This window comes from Sturnira hondurensis, unplaced genomic scaffold (assembly GCF_014824575.4).
Source record: "Sturnira hondurensis isolate 20B ecotype Veracruz unplaced genomic scaffold, ASM1482457v3 Scaffold0019433, whole genome shotgun sequence".
Classification (NCBI taxonomy): domain Eukaryota; kingdom Metazoa; phylum Chordata; class Mammalia; order Chiroptera; family Phyllostomidae; genus Sturnira; species Sturnira hondurensis.
Window position 1 is genome coordinate 510,717 of NW_028092064.1, and position 17,729 is coordinate 528,445.

At 40.9% G+C, this 17,729-nt stretch overlaps 1 protein-coding gene, 1 non-coding gene and 1 pseudogene across 13 annotated transcripts in view; all 3 read right to left on the bottom strand.

The window, feature by feature from the left end:
* The window catches only part of AMBRA1 (autophagy and beclin 1 regulator 1), a 182,921-nt gene that overhangs the window by 27,480 nt on the left and 137,712 nt on the right, over positions 1-17,729 (bottom strand). For all 12 annotated transcript variants that reach the window (XM_037027957.1, XM_037027954.1, XM_037027953.1 and 9 more), the window contains 3 exons: positions 16,602-16,712; positions 3,036-3,224; positions 1,224-1,378 (listed from right to left, as the gene is read on the bottom strand). In XM_037027957.1, coding sequence (XP_036883852.1) covers positions 1,224-1,378; positions 3,036-3,224; positions 16,602-16,712 — 455 coding nt within the window. The remainder of the gene's footprint in view (positions 1-1,223; positions 1,379-3,035; positions 3,225-16,601; positions 16,713-17,729) is intronic.
* Positions 1,881-1,987, bottom strand: LOC118974568 (U6 spliceosomal RNA). The gene has a single exon (XR_005063928.1). It is a non-coding gene; the product is annotated as a U6 spliceosomal RNA (small nuclear RNA).
* On the bottom strand, positions 16,162-16,306 carry LOC118974564 (uncharacterized; annotated as a pseudogene).

Sequence of the window (17,729 nt, forward strand, 5' to 3'; positions counted from 1 at the left end):
GTTAACACGAGTGTGTCTACCTGGTATAGTGGTGGCACGGGGGTGATCAATTCTATTTAGGAAGGTTCCACAGAAAAGGAAGAGCTTGGGGGCACTTGGGTTGGAGGAAAAGAGAGCATTCCCGGTAAAGGCACACTAGCAGGAAAGAGCCTTGTTAAGCTCAGGGTGCCGGCAAAGTGGTTCAATGGAGTTGAACAGAGGGGCCCTGTAGGAGGTATGAGGGAGAAGAGGATAAAGATCGGGATGGACACCAAGGTGGAAGCCACCACACCATATACTGGGTCCAATCTCTAGGTTTTTCTTTAAAACAAATGCTGCCCATTCCAGGCATTCATAAGCATCTACAGGCATTGCACTAAATGGACCTTGAGGGATATGGCCCTAAGGAGCTTAAACCAAACCTAATTGGGTAGATTAAACATATATACCACACAGCTAAAGAAAATACAAACAACACATAAACAAGTGCATAAAACTACAAATGGCACAGCACAAAGTGCTAAGGAAATTCACAGGTTCTTAGCTTGAGACAGAGCTTAAATACAGTTTAATTAGAGAACCGTTCAAATGCCTGACTTCCCTGGAAAAAACTCTGGTCAAATGAGTCCGCTCTGGGATGTAGGAAGCTCAGTCAGAAACCAGTGGAGTCCAGAAAGCCACTAGCCCTGCGATGTCCTGAAGGCTTTTGTGTCACACAAGAGATCCACCTCAGACATGAAAGGGTCCTTAGGACCCTTCTCTGCTGGTGAAATGAACAGGGGCACGGTGAAGAGCACAGTGGCTGCCCAAAGTCCTCGTCTTCCACCACGGTTACAGTCCGCAGAAAAGGACATTTCACAGTATACTATTTTTACAGCCTGCTTTCTCAAAAAAACTGTTTTAAATAGGCATAAAGATATCATTGGGATCTTTATGTATCTCTAAACTAAAGGTCTCATGTTGAGGTGTAAGAAGCATTCAGTTTGGTCTTTACCTAAAGGTTCTTTCAGGCCTCGGGGAACCCAGCTCAAGATCTAGGGTATGAGAAAACCCTGCCTTTTAATATTCCAGAGCTTCCAAAAGTAAAGCCTGCTGGTGGTGGATGGGCTGGACTGGAGTCTTCCCTCATGCCTTCTGAGCATGATCTCTCTGGTCCTGGCCGGGAGATCACCCCATTGTCCTTCATTACCCTGCCAAGCTTGGTGGAGCAGCCATAGGCTGAAGGCACAAGCAGTGACACTCACCCTCATGGAGGTCTCGCCACCATGGGCCTGTTGCAGCCTGAAGACCTGGGCCACCATGTGCTCTGTGGAAGGGTGCAGCAGGATCCTTCGTGAGGCCAAGCCCACCATTACATATCGGCCCATTGGGGACAGGCTCACAGAAATGGCATTGGGACCTGAGGGCCAAAAGAGAGACATTTTACAGAGTTCTTACTATTACAAGGAAATAATTCTTCCTCCTAATCTTTTCTCTTTCTCTCTAATCTACATTTTCATTTGGTCATCGTGGGGTAATCACATAGGACTGCAGTGAGGAGTATAATGAAAAGACATGTCAAGTACCAAGTACAGTGTCTGACACATGGAAAGTACTTAGTAAATGTTAAGCATGTTATAGAATCCATAACAGATTCACATTATTAAAAAAGTTGGTATTATACTGTAAATACTATTTTGAAATCTACTATTTGCACTTCACACATTAAGAACATTTTCCATCATTAAACACTGTAAAGGCCAAATGGCATTCTATCCTATCAATACATCATCACTTACTTAAGCAACTCTTCACAATTTGACATTTTTCTCTATGATAAGAAACTGTACTGTGTATAAATCTCTGTACAGTTTTCTTTTTTCTTTTTAACTTTTTTTAAGTTGGAAATTCTTTTTTTTTTTTTAAATATGGAACGCTTCACGAATTTGCATGTCACCCTTGCGCAGGGGCCATGCTAATCTTCTCTGTATCGTTCCAATTTTAGTATATGTGCTGCTGAAGTGAGCACTTTTTTAAAAATTTTATTTATTTATTTATCTTTAGAGGGGAAGGAGAGAGAGAGAGAGAGAGAAACACCAATGTATGGTTGCCTTTTGTGCGTCCCCTGCTGGGAGTTGGCCTGCAGGGAACCAGCCTGCAACCCAGGCATGTGCCCTGACTGGGAATCGAACCGTGATCCTCTGGTTCGCAGGCCCGCGCTCAATCCACTGAGCTACACCAGCCAGGGCTATTTTTTCTTTTTTCTTTTAAAAAGATTTTATTTATTTATCTTTAGAGGGGAAGGGAAGGAGAGAAGGAGAGTAATATCAATGTATGGTTGCCTCTCATGAGTCGCCACTGGGAACTGGCCTGCAACCCAGGCATGTGCCCTGACTGGAAATCGAACCGCGATTGTGTGGTTTGCAGGCTTGCGCTCAATGCACTGAGCTACCTACACCAGCCAGGGCTCTGTATAGTTTTCTTTAAAAAATTTTTAAAATTTATTTTTATAGAGAGGTGAAGGGAGGGAGACAGAAGAGGAAAATATCGATCAGTTGCCTCTTACATGCCCCCAACTGGGGGGCTTGGCCCACAACCCAGGCATGTGCCCTGATATGGAATTGAACTGGCAACCTTTTAGTTCATGAAACGACAACCAACAAACACACTGAGTCACACCAGTCAAGGCTGTATAGTTTTCTTACTATTTCCTTAGAAATGAGGTTACTGGATCAAACAATAAATACATTTTTGGGGCTTTAATACACAATGCCGAACTGCCCTACAGTTTATGAGTGTGCCCATTTTCCCCAGCCATGAACAAAGCTCGTCCCTTACTATTGGCCATCACAACAAGGAATATATCACTGGTGCTACTGTGGTAGGGAGGACTTTTATCCTAAATGTCTTTGGCAATGTTATAAGGCAGGACTCCTGGAAAGCAATCTTCCTCTGGTCAGTGCCCCAGTGAGGCAGTATGTGACCATCACTCCCACCTACACCTCGCCTCTCCTAGGAATGCTCACGCCAAGGGACCAGCATCCCTCTGTCACTAGACTGGGCTTCCTATCCCTTACCAAAGCGCTTGGTGTAAAGCATTTCACCCAAGTTGTGGGGGGCCAGAGAGTACACTGCCAGGATGCCTTCATCGGGAAAGCCCCTTTGGCTGCTAGGGATGAAAGCTGCCAGGAGCTGGCCATCTGCAGAAATGTCACAGCTGGCATCATTGTAGATCTTGCAGTTCTGCACCAGCACATTCACGGAGGCTGCATCAAAGAAAGAAAAGAGAGTAGGAATGTTAGAAGTTGATGGCATGAAAAATTCTGGGTCAAGAAATTTGGGGGCTTTCCTAAGGGCCTGAACCCTCTCTAGAAACGCTACAGGCTGCTTAATCAAACTGAAATGATATGTGACAAGCAATACAAAAGAGAATAAAAATATGTCTCCCCTACCACTTTTATTTATTAAAATATTTTTTTAAAACTTATTTTTAGGAAGAGGGTAAGGGAGGAAGATACAGAGGGAGAGCAGTATCAATGTGCTGTTGCCTCTCATGCACCCCCTACTGGGGTCCTGGCCCGCAACCCAGGCATGTGCCCTGACTGGGAATCAAACCAGCAATGCTTTGGTTCACAGGCCAGCGCTCAATCCACTGAGTCACACAGCAGCCATCTCTATCACTTTAATAGGAAACTACAGAAAGCCAAAACAACCACAACCACCTGCCAAGTCTTAGTTCACAATTCAGAAACATCACTTGAGAGATTAGATAAGAAAAAAGTTATTATTATAAATTGTTCCACTCAGCAGCTTTGATAGTCCAAAAGATCAAAACCAGAATGAACAAAAACACAAACCCACAGATTCTAAGAAAAAGGTGATGATACAGGTAAAGCTTCCTTGGGGCGTGACTCCTTTTCTACAACTGCTTTGTGACCTTGAAGAAGGAATTCATTTCACAGGTTTATGTCTTCCTTTCTCATTTAAGACAGATGGAACATTTATAGACATCAATCTTCTGGACAGCTCCTGGCTAATACTAACTCCTAACTCCACAAGACAGGATAAAGAGAAACAAAGTCTGGCCCTGACTGGCTGACTGGTACTCTTCATTTCTCACTATGCTCTATGACTTATCCATATCACAAGCCAGTCTCCATGGGCCGCCTCAGTCTACGCTTGAGTTACTGAGAATTAAGCATGGGTCAGCCAGGCAATAGGCTCAGTATGAGGGAGTGAGGCCAAGTGTGGAGGAGGAATGTCTGCAGGTGGAGAGAATCTGCTCCCTATGAAGTGGGACTGTGCCTATAGGTTTTGTTTTGGTTTTCATTTGAATCCTCCAAGGCTCACTGTGCAATTCCATGCCAGGAAGAAGTGTCTTGCCCTTGATGTGAGCCTGGAACCAGAGTGCTCACATCATGGTTCAAGCAGAACAACACAACATATCCAAAGGGTCCAAGCTACTCTGGGCTTTGTCTCATTTAGGTCTACTTTACATGCACATGCAGAGAGACTACTCCTCTTATTTGAAGATTACTTGGATGTCCACCGTCAGAAGAAGCAATACGGTTAAAGAGAAAGCAAACAAACAAAAAAGCGAAGCTCAGTGGCCCTCACCAGATTCCAGGTGATCTACTCCAGTAAGCCAAAAGGCATGAATTGGCAGGTCAAGGGCAAGATTCCCCAGGAAATTACCTTAAGGAAAACGAAACAGCCCTGGCCGGGTAACTTATTTGGTTAAGGTGTCATCCTGATATATCAAGGTTGTGGGTTTGATCCCTGGTCAGGACACATACAAGAATCAACCAACAGGGACTTTCAGCCAAGATAGAGGTGTAGGTAGATACACTTTGCCTCCTCGAACAACCAAAAGAACAACAAATTTAAAAACAAACAATAACCAGAACTGCCAGAAAATCATACTGCACGGAAGTCTGACAACCAAGGAGTTAAAGAGGAAACATTTATCCAGACTGCGCCACAAGGCAGCTACGTGGGTTGCCCCACCCTGGTGAATACCTAAGGCCCTGCCCTTTACAGCATTAACAGCTGCACTGAAACAAAGAAATATGGCACAAATGAAAGAACAGATCAAAGCTCCAAAAATAGAACTAAGTGAAAGAGATAGCCAACCTATCAGATGCAGAGTTCAAAACACTGGTAATCAGGATACTCACAGAAATAGTTGAATGTGGTTGCAAAATACAGGAAAAAGTGAAGGCTGCAAAGTGAAATAAAGAAAAATACACAGGGAGCCCTGGCTGGTGTAACTCAGTGGATTGAGTACAGCCTTGCAAAGCGAGGAATCACTGGTTCGACTACCAGTCAGGGCACATGCCTGGGTTGTGGACCATGTCCCCAGTAGGGGACATGCAAGAGGCAATCACACATTGATGTTTCTCTCCCTCTCTTTCTCCCTCCCTCCTCCTCTAAAAATAAATAAATATTTTTTAAAAACCTGCAAAAAAATTTTTTAAAGAAAAATATACACAAAGAACTGACAGTGAAGAGAAGGAAACCAGGACTCAAACCAACAATTTGGAGAAGGAAGAAATAAACATTCAACCAGAACAGAATAAAGAAATGAGAATTCTAAAAAATGAGGAGAGGTTTAGGAACCTGTGGGACAACTTTAAATGTTCCAACATCCGAATCATAGTGGTGCCAGAAGGAGTTGAAAAAATAATGAAGGAGAACTACCTTAATTTGGTGAAGGAAATAGACTTCCAGGAAATCTGGAAGCTCAGAGAATCCCAAAGAAAATGGACCCAAGAAAGCACACGAGTTACATCATAATAACATTACCCAAGATTAAAGATAAGGAGAGAATCCTAAAAGCAGCAAGAGAAAAAGAGACAGTTACCTACAAAAGAGTTCCCATAAGACTATCAGCTGATTTCTCAAAAGTAACCTTGCAGGCAAGAAGGGGCTGGAAAGAAGTATTCAGTCATGAAAGGCAAGGACCTACATCTAAGATTGCTCCTAACCAGCAAAGCTTTCATTTAGAATGGAAAGGAAGATAAAGTGTGTCTCAGATAAGGTCAAGTTAAAGGAGTTCATCATCACCAAGCCCTTATTTTATGAAATGCTAAAGGGACTTATCTAGGAAAAAGATAAAACATATATAGTAAAATAACAGCAAACTCACAATTACTAACAACCACACCTAAAACCAAAACCAAAACAAACTAAGCAGACAGCTAGAACAGGAGCAGAATCACAGAAATGAAGATCACATGGGTTATCAGTGGGGAGGGAGAGGGAGGAAAATGGGGGAAAAGTACAGGGAATAAGAAGTATAAATGACACATACAAAATAGACAAGGGCAGGTTAAGAATAGCATAGGAAATGGAGAAGCCAAAGAACTTATATGTATGACCCACAGACACGAACTAAGGTGGGAGAATGCTGGTGGGAGGGAGGTGCAGGGTGGAGGCTAATAAAGGGCAGGGGAAAAAAGGGACAACTATAACAGCACAGCCAATAAAATATACTTAAAAAAATCAACCAATGTATGTATAAATAAGTGGGGGCAACAAACTCATGTTTCTCTCCACACACCCCCAACAGCAATACATAAAACTAAACTAAACTAAAATAAAACAAAGCAGAAATACTTTTCAGGGGCCTTGAAGCACATGGGATCAGGGACTCCCAGTGATTTCTAAAACCCTACATTCATCCCCCATTCCCTGTGTGTTGCTAAAAGAATGACAGAGATGACAGAATGATTGAAAAAAAAAAGAGAGACATGAGAACACACTGATTAGGCTATTGTGCCAACTCTAGGGGGCTGACACCAACAGTACCATTACACATAAAACCGAGGAGGGACCACAAGGATGGTTCTGTTTGCTAACTAATAAAATAATAACATCCAAATACTCACTGCTATCACCATTAGGGCTCTGTACTGCTCATCTTCCAACCCACCATCTGCTCTAGCCTGCATGGCTAGATTTATCTAGTTAGCACAGAGACTGTCTGCTTCTTATTCAGGGTCCCAAGCCTGTTGCCAAGAAGATGACAATCTCCTCCTCCTTCCCTGGATTGACACTTGATTTCATTTGGGGACACAGAACCAAAAGAACAGTGGGAAGCTTTAGGAGTGCGTCCATCTTGGTTTTCTAACCTTGATGTTGGCACAACTCTTAGACAATAAAATGACAATTTAGACTATAACCACCAAAGGCAGAGAGACAGAAGCAAAGTAAAGAAACTATATTAAATAGGACATGAAAATAAATAAGGAAGAAGATGGGATGCTGTGGACTTTGAGACAGGTTTGCAGTTACTATTTTATCCACATTTAATGTCTAAAAATGCATGGTGGGTATTTTATAAAAGTATGCTTTTCTATCTTGCTGCTACAAAGATCTAGCTTAAGTGCGTTACCATGCAATTCAGTCAAACATATAGAGCGTATGATGATCTTCAAAACACACTACCAATATAAAGAATGCACTGTAGCGCTTACTGTCATAGCACTTTCTAAGAGGGACCGAGAGAAGGGAAGAGAGTACATGTAAGGTTTTCCCTTTTACTGGAAAGCTTGGCTTTAAGCCCCTGAAAAACTGGACACATAAATCAAAAAGCATTTGTCAGCCTCAAGTCCAAGCCGCCGTGTCTGTGTCTGTACTATATTATGATCATTCTGAGTCAACAGCCATTTCACAATTTGTCCCCACCCTGCAACTCCACCCAATTTCACAACTGCTCCCCATTACCTCAGTGAGCTCGCATAGATCTGCATATAACAAATGAAAAGAGAACGCTGAAAATTAAAACAGAGCCTCTCCAACAGCATGTCCTGCTTCAGAAATTGTGCGGCTAGTTCCCAGCTTTCACTTCTATCTAATGAAGGGGATGAGGAAGGCACTCAATGATTTGGTAGTTTCATTTCAGTGAGCATTAGATGGTGTGTTTACAATTTCACTTTTATTTCAGAGCTCCAATTAGCCACTTGCTGTCTATTAATGTCCCTCACAGAAATGGAAATGTTTAGTTACAATGGTGAGTGGTCAACACTGCAGTTCTCTTGTGCAGCTTCTTCTCAGCAGGGTGAAATTTTGATGAGTTAATTTATACAAGGAGAGATTTCTTAAAACTCTGTTACTAGTTTTTTGGGGCCACAGGAAGAAATGCACTAATGACAAGGCCAACTCAACCTTTTCGACTCAACAATAATGTAATAAGCAGGGGGAGAAAAAGGTGAGATGTAGCTGAAGACTCTGGCGACCACTCCCCACTAGAAATCTTTGTTCCTCTCCCCACCTTGCCTTACCTTACCACAGTGGTTCTCAAGCATCAGCCCACATCAGAATCATCTGAAGGCTTATTAAAAACAGTGCCAGGCTAATGCTTCAGAATTTGCATTTCTAACAAGTTTCCAGGTGTCTGATGCTGCTGGTCTGGGGCCAACTTGAGAAGTGCTGCCTTTGTAGATCCAGCAACCTGCCCTTCCCTTAAAAGTAAAATACAGGAGGAACAATGATGGAGCAGTTAGCTGTGTAGCAGATAATGGAAATAAAGGCTAGGGAAGAAGGAATTTTTCAAATCAAAACTGCTTAAGAGCTTCTGTAGGGGCAGCTCCAGGGGAGGAAAAAAACAACACAGAAGACAGCAGGAAGCCATGTTTCAGACTCTGCAATGTAATCGCCTTCTAATTATAAATGATTTCCAAGTGAAAATGCCCTAGCAGGGAATAGGAGGGGTTAGAAATACTGATGCCTAAAGGAGCAGATGGCTCTGCCTTCCTATCAGTTCTATAAATTATAAACAAACACCTTGTACAAAGATTGATTTATAGCCTGTTACTGGCCAGCCAGTGAGGTCATGGGACTGACTGGCAGGTGCAGTGCTTTTGCAAATGCAAAACCCAAAGGGGTTTAAATCAGCAGGAAAACTGCCTCTGGGCTCTCCCTGAGTCCCTCCTATTTCAGAATAAGACCTCCTGCACAGAGAGCTCCAGGCAACACTACATGCACTCCCCAAAGGAACCAGTTACTAAACCCCCGTGCTGTGATCTGTCCTACCCCACTCAGGGCACCCTAGTGACCCATGCTATTTACCCAACAAGAGGTGACTCTTAAAAGGTTTACTGGAACTCACGGTGAATCTAATGAGTTCCTTTTTTCCAGGAAAATAGTTTCAAAGTTTTGCATTTCAGGACTTACAAACTTCTAAACTCTTTACAGACAGTATCCCCACTGAAACAGGTGGTAAGAATGTTTAGCTTAACTCCAAAAATGATCAAAACCATAACTAGTCTATTCAGACCAACCAGAAAATACAAGCAGTTAAGAGCTAATGACAGGAATCTCAAGTTAAAATGACTACCGTTCTGAGGGTGATGCCATGAAAAAGAGCAATGGTTGTCAGATGTGCCTTAAACTCCTACAATGCAGGTTTTCCCCCAAGGCCAAAACTCACAAGAAAAATAGGGCACTTTTAAAAGAAGAATTCTCACACCACACAGGATTTAAGCAAGTGCAGGAGAAAGGTGGGCCAAACCAAATGAGTCAACCTGGTTGCACAGGATGCTCCCTGATTAGCTCAGGTTTTTCAGGAGCCATGATCAAAGAAAAGACCTAAGAAGAAACAAAGAGGAGAATGACAGAAAGCTGTAGCTGGAAGGAGCCAGAGGCTTGTACAAAAAACGTATGTTAAAGGTATCCAAAAAGGCCTCATGAGCTTTGCTACTAGCATATTCAATGCCTTTGTTCTTCTGAATATTTTGCTTTTCTCTCAAGGAAAATGATCTCCAACTGAGTAGAAACAGCATGCTTAACAAGGATCAGAAGAAGCCCATTACAGATGCGGCAACAAGTTAAGGAAGCAACTGTCTTGTTTACATGAACGTCACTCTCTAGAGATGAAAACATGTTTTTTTCAGACTGCTGAAAACAGGACAAGTGTGACTTTAGAATTATGGCCATGGTCTCAAAGATTCACAGTGCAATTTCCAAGAAAAAGGTATGATAAAGATAGCTAACGCTTACCGACCATTTACATAGTAAATGCCAGGTACTATCAGAGTGCCTGGTATGTATTAACTAATTTAATTCTCATAGCAATCCTATAAAGTTTGCACTTTTATAATCCTCATTAGGTAGACAAGAAAATACATTTTGTAGAGAGGAAAACCACGTATGGAGAGATTAAGTAACCAAGGTCACAGTATTAGAAGGTAATTGAGCAGGAATTTGAACCTGGACACTGTAACTCAAGAGTTTGTGTGTTTGACTATCATAGGACAGCAGACAAGCAAAGTTATCAAAAAACTGACTCTCCCTGTGCTTATGAAAAAAAAAGAAGGAAAAAGAGCATCAGGACCAGACCTTTGTGTAAAAAGTATATGTAATTCCATGTCCTGGTTGGGTGTCTCAGTTGGTTGGGGCGTTATCCTGTATACCAAAAAAGGTTGCAGGTTTGATTCCCTGCCAAGGCACATACCTAGATTGCAGGTTTGTCCCCAGTTGGGGTGAGTACGGGAGGTAACCTACAGATGTTTCTCTCTCCCTTCCCTCCTCCCCTTTCCTTCCTCGCTCTCTAAAATCAATAAACATATCCTCAGACGAGGATAAAAAAAAGTATAGGCAATTCCAATACTACTTAAACTGTTTCAGGAAAAGAAGAAAAACAGCCACATTATAACACAAGCATAACACTGATTTCAAAACCCATAGATTTTAGAAACACGAAAAGGGACAGATTCATCTCAAAAATATCAATGAAATAAACTTTAATTATTAGTGAGCCAAACATTAAGGGAATTGAACATTAAAGACTATATCATGAACCAGGGTAGGGCTTAAACATGGAATGTAAGAATGGGTTCAACAGTACAGAATCTATTAACATAATGATCAAAGGAGAGAAAATACATGATCCTCTCCATAGATGCAGAGAAGGCAGGACTAAATTCAATATCCATTCTTGATTTTAAAAAAACAACCTCTCAATAAAATAAGACTAGATGACTTTCTTAAAATGATAAGCTATTTCTATCTAGTTCAACCCAAAAGCCAGCAATATGCTTACTGAGAAAAAGTTAAATGTTTTCCCATTAGAGTCAGGAACAATATGAGGATGACTGCTATTATTTAAAATTGTTCTGAGCCTAGCAGCCAATGCATTTAGACAAGAGAAAGAAATCACAGGTGTAAAACTGGGAATGGAGGAGGTAAAATTACTACTATTTATAAATAACCACTTAGAAAGCCCATGAGATTTAGATGATAACAATCAGTAAATAAACTTAGTAAGATAGTAAGCTTTTTAAAATAAGCTTAGCCCTGGCTGGTGTGGTTCGGTGGATTAAGTGCTAGCCTTCGAACTGCAAGGTTTCTGGTTCGATTCCCAGTCAGGGAACATGGCTGGGTTGCGGGCCAGGTCCCTGATTGGAGATGTGAGAGAGGCAAACAACCCAAGTTTCTCTTGCACATCGATGTTTCTCTCCCTCCTTTATTTTCCCTCTCCCTCTTTCTAAAAATAAATAAAAATAAACTCTTTAAAAGTAAGCGTATAACAATATATTTAAGAAATGGACAGGATCAAATGAAGAAAACCTTTAACATTCCTAAGAATACAAGAGAAACTTGAAACTGAAAATCATACCATGTTCTTACATTGGAAGACATGAAGATATTGAATATCCTTAAATTAATTTACAAAGTTAATGCAATGTCAGTAATTCTACCAATAGAATTTTTTCAGGGGGAAAAAACTAGGCAGTTTTTAAGTCCAATAAGATTTTTTTATTGCATAAAAACAAAAATGCTTGAGCAGGCAGGAAACTTTGGATTAAAAAAATAAAAAGTGGAGACTAGTCCCATTAGATTCTAAAACATAGAGCCTCAAAATGTAAACCCATGTGGTATTCTTACAAGAGTCATCAGACAGATCACTGGAGCAAAACAGCCTAGAAATATATCTAAATATACACAAGAAGTTATTAACAGGATGAAAGTGACATCCCAAATCAATGGCGGCAAACAGATTATTCTATAAGTTCTCTGGGACAAATGAGCAGCCATGTAAAGGGAAAAGTTGGATCATACTTTGCTTCTTTGGGACTAGGTTAGACTTCTTAGTGAATCAAAGGTTTAAAGGTAAAAAACTAAGATATAAAAACATTTCTTGATCTACCTGATGATGACACAAAATCTAGTAACCATAAAAGGAGAGTTGGATAATTGACTTCTTAAATAAGTTCTATGAGAAAAACAACCCTCAGCAAAGTCAAATACAAATGACAACTAGGAAATTTCTCTTATAAGTTAATTTTCTCATTTATAAAGCCATCCTGTAAAACTGATAAGGAAAAGACCAGCAACAAAATAGAAAAACAGGTAAATAAAGCACATGGATAGCCCTGGCTGGTGTGGCTCAGTGTACTGAGTGCCAGCCGGCGAACCAAAGGGTTACTGGTTCCATTCCCGGTCAGGGCCCACACCTGGGTTGTGTGCCGGGTCCCAGGTAGGGGCTGTGCTAGAGGCAACCACACATTGATGTTTCTCTCCTTCTCTTCCTTCTCCACTGCCTCTCTCTCTAATTAATTAATAAAATAAAACAAAAAGAAAGCTCATAGACAAGTCAAGAAAAGGCTTCACTCAGTGTGTGAAGAAGCACACAACCTGGTTTGCAATATGAGAAATTAAATGTAAAATACCTACATATTATTCTTTACCTATTAGATTTTCAGATATCTACTGAAAATATGATATGTTATATCATATTTGTTGTATCAAAAATATAAACTACATTTTACAAGTAGAGTTTAGGGGAACAGGCAGTCTCGTAAACTGTAGATGTGAGTATAAATTGGCATTACCTGCTCAGAGGTTGATTTAGCAATATCTAAACCCACAACTATAGCCCTGGCTGGTGTGGCTCAGTGGATTGAGCATGGGCCTGCGAACCAAAGGATTGAAGTTCGATTCCCAGTCAGGGCACATGCTTGGGTTGCAGGCCAGTTCCCAGGAGGGGACACACAAGAGGCAACCATACACTGATACTTCTCTCCCTCTCTCTTTCCCTTCCTCTCTAAAGATAAATAAATAAAAAATCTTTAAAAAAATAAATAAAACCATAAATATACATATTCTTCCTCCCTGTAATTCCATTTCTAGGAATCCATCCTATAGCTATACTTGCACAGTGCAAATGACAAACTGCATCATGGTTGCCTAACAAAAGACTGAATACAACTTAAAAGACTCTCATCAGAGAAGACTGGTTAAAAAATGATAGTACCTTTGAACAATGGAATATTAGGCAATTAATTAAAAAGAACAAGTAAACTCTTTATTATACAATGATATAAAAGATCAAGATATATTATAAAGTAAAAAAAGCAAAGTGCAGAAAGAAGCATGTATAATATGCTGCCATTTGGGTTAAACAGAAGGTGGAAAGAGAGTCATTTGTATTTACTTATATATACAATGCTGTGTGTGTATACATATGCATATATATATATTCATAAAATATTCTTTTTTTAAGATTTTATTTATTTATCTACCTTTAGAGGGGAAGGAGAGAGGGAGAGAAACATCAATGTATGGTTGCCTTTTGTGCGTCCCCTGCTGGGAGTTGGCCTGCAGGGAACCAGCCTGCAACCCAGGCATGTGCCCTGACTGGGAATCGAACCGTGATCCTCTGGTTCGCAGGCCTGTGCTCAATCCATTGAGCTACACCGGCCAGGGCCTCATAAAATATTCTTGAAAAGACATACAAGAAACTGTTTACTATGGTTGCCTGTGGAGAGGAGTGGTGAGTAGCTGGAAGCAGGGCTGGTAAAATTTTCACTGTATAACCTTTTCTATCTTTAAAATTTTTGAATGATGGATGTATTTAAAATCATAGTATTTCAGAGTATCATAAACAAAGTAAACAAAATAAAGCAACAATATAACTGAAAATAAATTGTAGTGAAGAAGATCTGCACCAGAAATATAGAAATGAACAAGCAAATTGGCATTTAATAAGGGCAAGGGTGGACTGCAGTTGACTCCCAGCAAAATGAAAGAGCAGATTATTGAACATGCAGGTTTTAAGTACTCAGAGAGAAATGATTGCTACCGAGGTTTCACTAAGAATAGGACATGAAAAATTAACCTCATTTTCGTTGTCTGATAAGGATATCAAGAGTGGCATATTGGAAAATGCCACAGAGAATTATCTTGATTATCTTAAGGCACCTGACAAAATCTTGTAATACCTTGTAGATGAGACAGAAAAATGTGGGCTTCAGGATGCTAATTCATGAACCAGAATCGACATAGAGGAAGTCCATAGTAACATATCACAAGGCTTGATGCAATGTCCTAACTAATCCACCATTCTGCTAGCAATCCAAAGAAGACAGAGAAAGCATGTTCATCAAGTTAGTGGACAATGTAAGACTGAGAGAAAAAAAAATGACTCAAGAGTTCAAATAGATGTTGAGAGACAAGAACTAGGAATTTCAATTGACAGTATTAAGATAAAAAAAAAACTGCTTTGGCTTTTAAAAAAATCAAATTGCACATGTAACTAACTATAGGATAGTAGTACCCTGGTTTATTAATTATCAAAGAATTTTAGGTTTTGATAATGCAAACTCAGTAATGGCTTCAGAAAAAACTGCTGAAACCTTAGGCTGAACTAACAGTCTAAAGCACCAATGTACTATGCATTAAACAGCTCTCACCTAGAGCTTTTTATTCCGTTCTGGCCCCCCAAAACTAAAAGGGAAGATGAGCAGAATTTGTCAAGGACGTGGACACCAGACCAGTGAAAGTCTGGCCTGAAAATAAAGATTTAAAGAAAAATTGCAGTTTATCTTCAAATAGCTTGGAAGTCTGTCACTAAGAAGAAGCAACATTAGCCCTGGCTGGATGACCCAGTTGGTTGGTGCGTTGTCCTGTATGCGAAGAGGTTGTGAGTTCGATCCCCAGTAGGGGTACACAGAGGAAGCAACCAATTGATGTTCCTCTCTCATGTTGATTTTTTTTAATTGTACTTTTATTGCTTATGCTATTACAGTTAGCCCCAATTTTACCTTCTTTGCCCACTTCCACCCAGCACCCCTTCTGCTGTGCATGTGTCCATGCGTCATGCATACATATTCTTTGGCTACTCCCTTCACCTTCTTTCATTCCATACCACCCTCACCTCCAACAACTGTCAGTTATGTTCCATGTATCTATGCTTCTGTTTCTATTTTGTTCGTTAGACTTCACATATAAGTGAGATCATATGGTATTTGTCTTTCACTAATTGGCTTATTTCACTTAGCATAATTCCAGGTCTATCCATGCTGTTGCAAAAGGTAAGAGTTCCTTTCTTTTTCTTTTTTACTGCTGCATAGTATTCCATTGCGTGTCCCAGGAGGGACCACAGCTTTTTTAAAATGCACCACAGCTTTTTTATCCACTGATGGGCACTTAGGCTGTTTCCAGATCTTGACTATTATAAATAATGCTGCTATAAACATAGGGGTGCATATACTCTTTTTTACAAGATTTTATTTATTTAATTTTAGACAGAGGGGAAGGGAGGGAGAAAGAGAGAGAGAGAGAGAGAGAAACATCAGTGTGTAGTTGCCTCTCATGCACTCCCTACTGGTGACCTGGCCCACAACCCAGGCATGGCCCTTGACTGGCAATAGAAGCAGTGACCCTTGGATTCACAGGCGGGTGCTCAATCCACTGAGCCACACCAGCTAAGGCTGCATATATTCTTTTGTATTGGTGTTTTGGAATTCTTAGGATATATTCCCAGAAGTAGAATAGCTGGGTCGAAAATGTCCTTAATTTTTTTGAGGAAACTCCATACTGTTTTCCACAGTGGCTGCACCAGCCTGCATTCCCACCAACAGTACATGAGCATTCCCTTCCCTCGCCAGAACTTGTCTGTTGATTCACTGATGGTAGCCATTCTGACAGGTGTGATCTCACATTGATTTTTCTCCCCTCAACCTTCCTCTCCCTCTAAAACCTTCCTGTTTCCCTGGAGGCTGGGAAACAGGACTCTCAGACGGACGTATTTGTAAACATATGTATGTATCAATCATGAGCTTTCACTCTACTCCCTTCATATCTGGATTAATAAATGAGTTTAACATCACTGCAGTCTTTCCTCAAGAGTCACAAGTCAACTCTCAGTTCCTAAACTCCCTTCTCTTTCTCTCAGTTCTACCTAAACTTTTTTTTTTTTAATGTGCCTCAGGTATGAACCAGCTCTGGCCACCAACGGAGGCAACAAGCGAGGATAAACTAAGGACTGTACAACTGCTTTGCCCCTGACTGATATAAGAGCAACACCACCAATCAGGTGTGTCCTCACCCATTGCCAGGGGGTTCCACCTAAACTTCTAGGCTTTGAACAATGAACTACTCATCAGTAAACTTCTCAGGGCACAGACATTTTCATTTCTGTGTCTACCTCAGCATTGTTCCTAGTAGTATACCTACCATTGTTTGCTGCTCTATACGTGTTTGGTGAATTGCTTAACTAAGAGTTGCAGAAATGGCACATGGTAATCAGCTCCTCAAAGAGCTGGCGAAAAGTCTAGTGTACATGGGTTTCTGAGTTCTGGCTCACCGGTAAGAGATGAACCCCTTCCACCAGCACCCCAAGTTCTACCTTGGCTTACCATTACTGATTTCTGGGAGGTCAAATTTAGTGAAGTCCCACCACTGGAGCCGGTAGGTAGTATTGGCAATATTACTGGCCACAGCAGACTGTCCATCACCAATCACTGCCCCTGGTGGGGGAGAAGACAAAGAGAGAACATTACAGCATTTATCTACTTGTCTCCACTGAGAACGTACGTCAATACAGTACTGTGTCAGGAGAAGAGAAAGAAGAACCATACTAAGGTTGAAGAAGGCTGGTGAGTCCCACCTGTCAAGTCCCTATCTCAAAGAGAAACCACACATATTTGTAAAGAACAATCCTACGTGGAAATATGGTCCCATTCATCAGCCCTTCCCATTATTAGCATTTACTTGTGCCAACAATGGCAAATACTCTATGTATCCTGTTTAGTAAGCTCACAATCTAAAAGACACAGATGGACTTTCATAAAAATGTGAGAAACAAAAAGTGACAAAAAAGTGAGGGGAAACCATTAACACAGAAAAGCACTTCAGTCCCAGGATGCCTCTGTAGTAAGCAGCACTCCTTGGGAGAAAGCATCTCCTCCTTAACATACTGACCTCCCTAATAAAAGCTCTCAAAAGGAGGCTTCCTTCAGGGCAGAGGCAGTCATCACACAGCTGACTGGACAGACAGAAACAGTCAAAAACAAATGAGGGAATATTTGCTAATTTCTTCTGTACCCCTGTCATATAACAGCAGAAATTTATAAGCCTAGTTTTTCAGCATCAAAATATTTTTTAAAAAATATTTTATTTATTTCTAGAGAGAGGGGAAGGGAGGGAGAAAGAGAGAGAGAGAGAGAAAAACATCAATGTGTGGTTGCCTCCCCTGTGGCCCCCACTAGGGACCTGGCCCGAAACCGAGGTATGTGCCCTGACTAGGAATCGAACCCATGACCCTTTGGTTCGCAGTCCCTAATCAATCCACTGAGCTCCACCAGCCAGGGCCAAAATATTTTTATTAAGACAATATTTTATAATCCCACCCCCACCCCACCCCACCCCACTGCACCCCATGAGAATGTCCTTGAATCCAGATTTACTTATAACATCTCACAGTTTAACTTTCCCTGAGATATATACTTCTGTATGACATATTTCCCTTGGTTACCAATTAAATA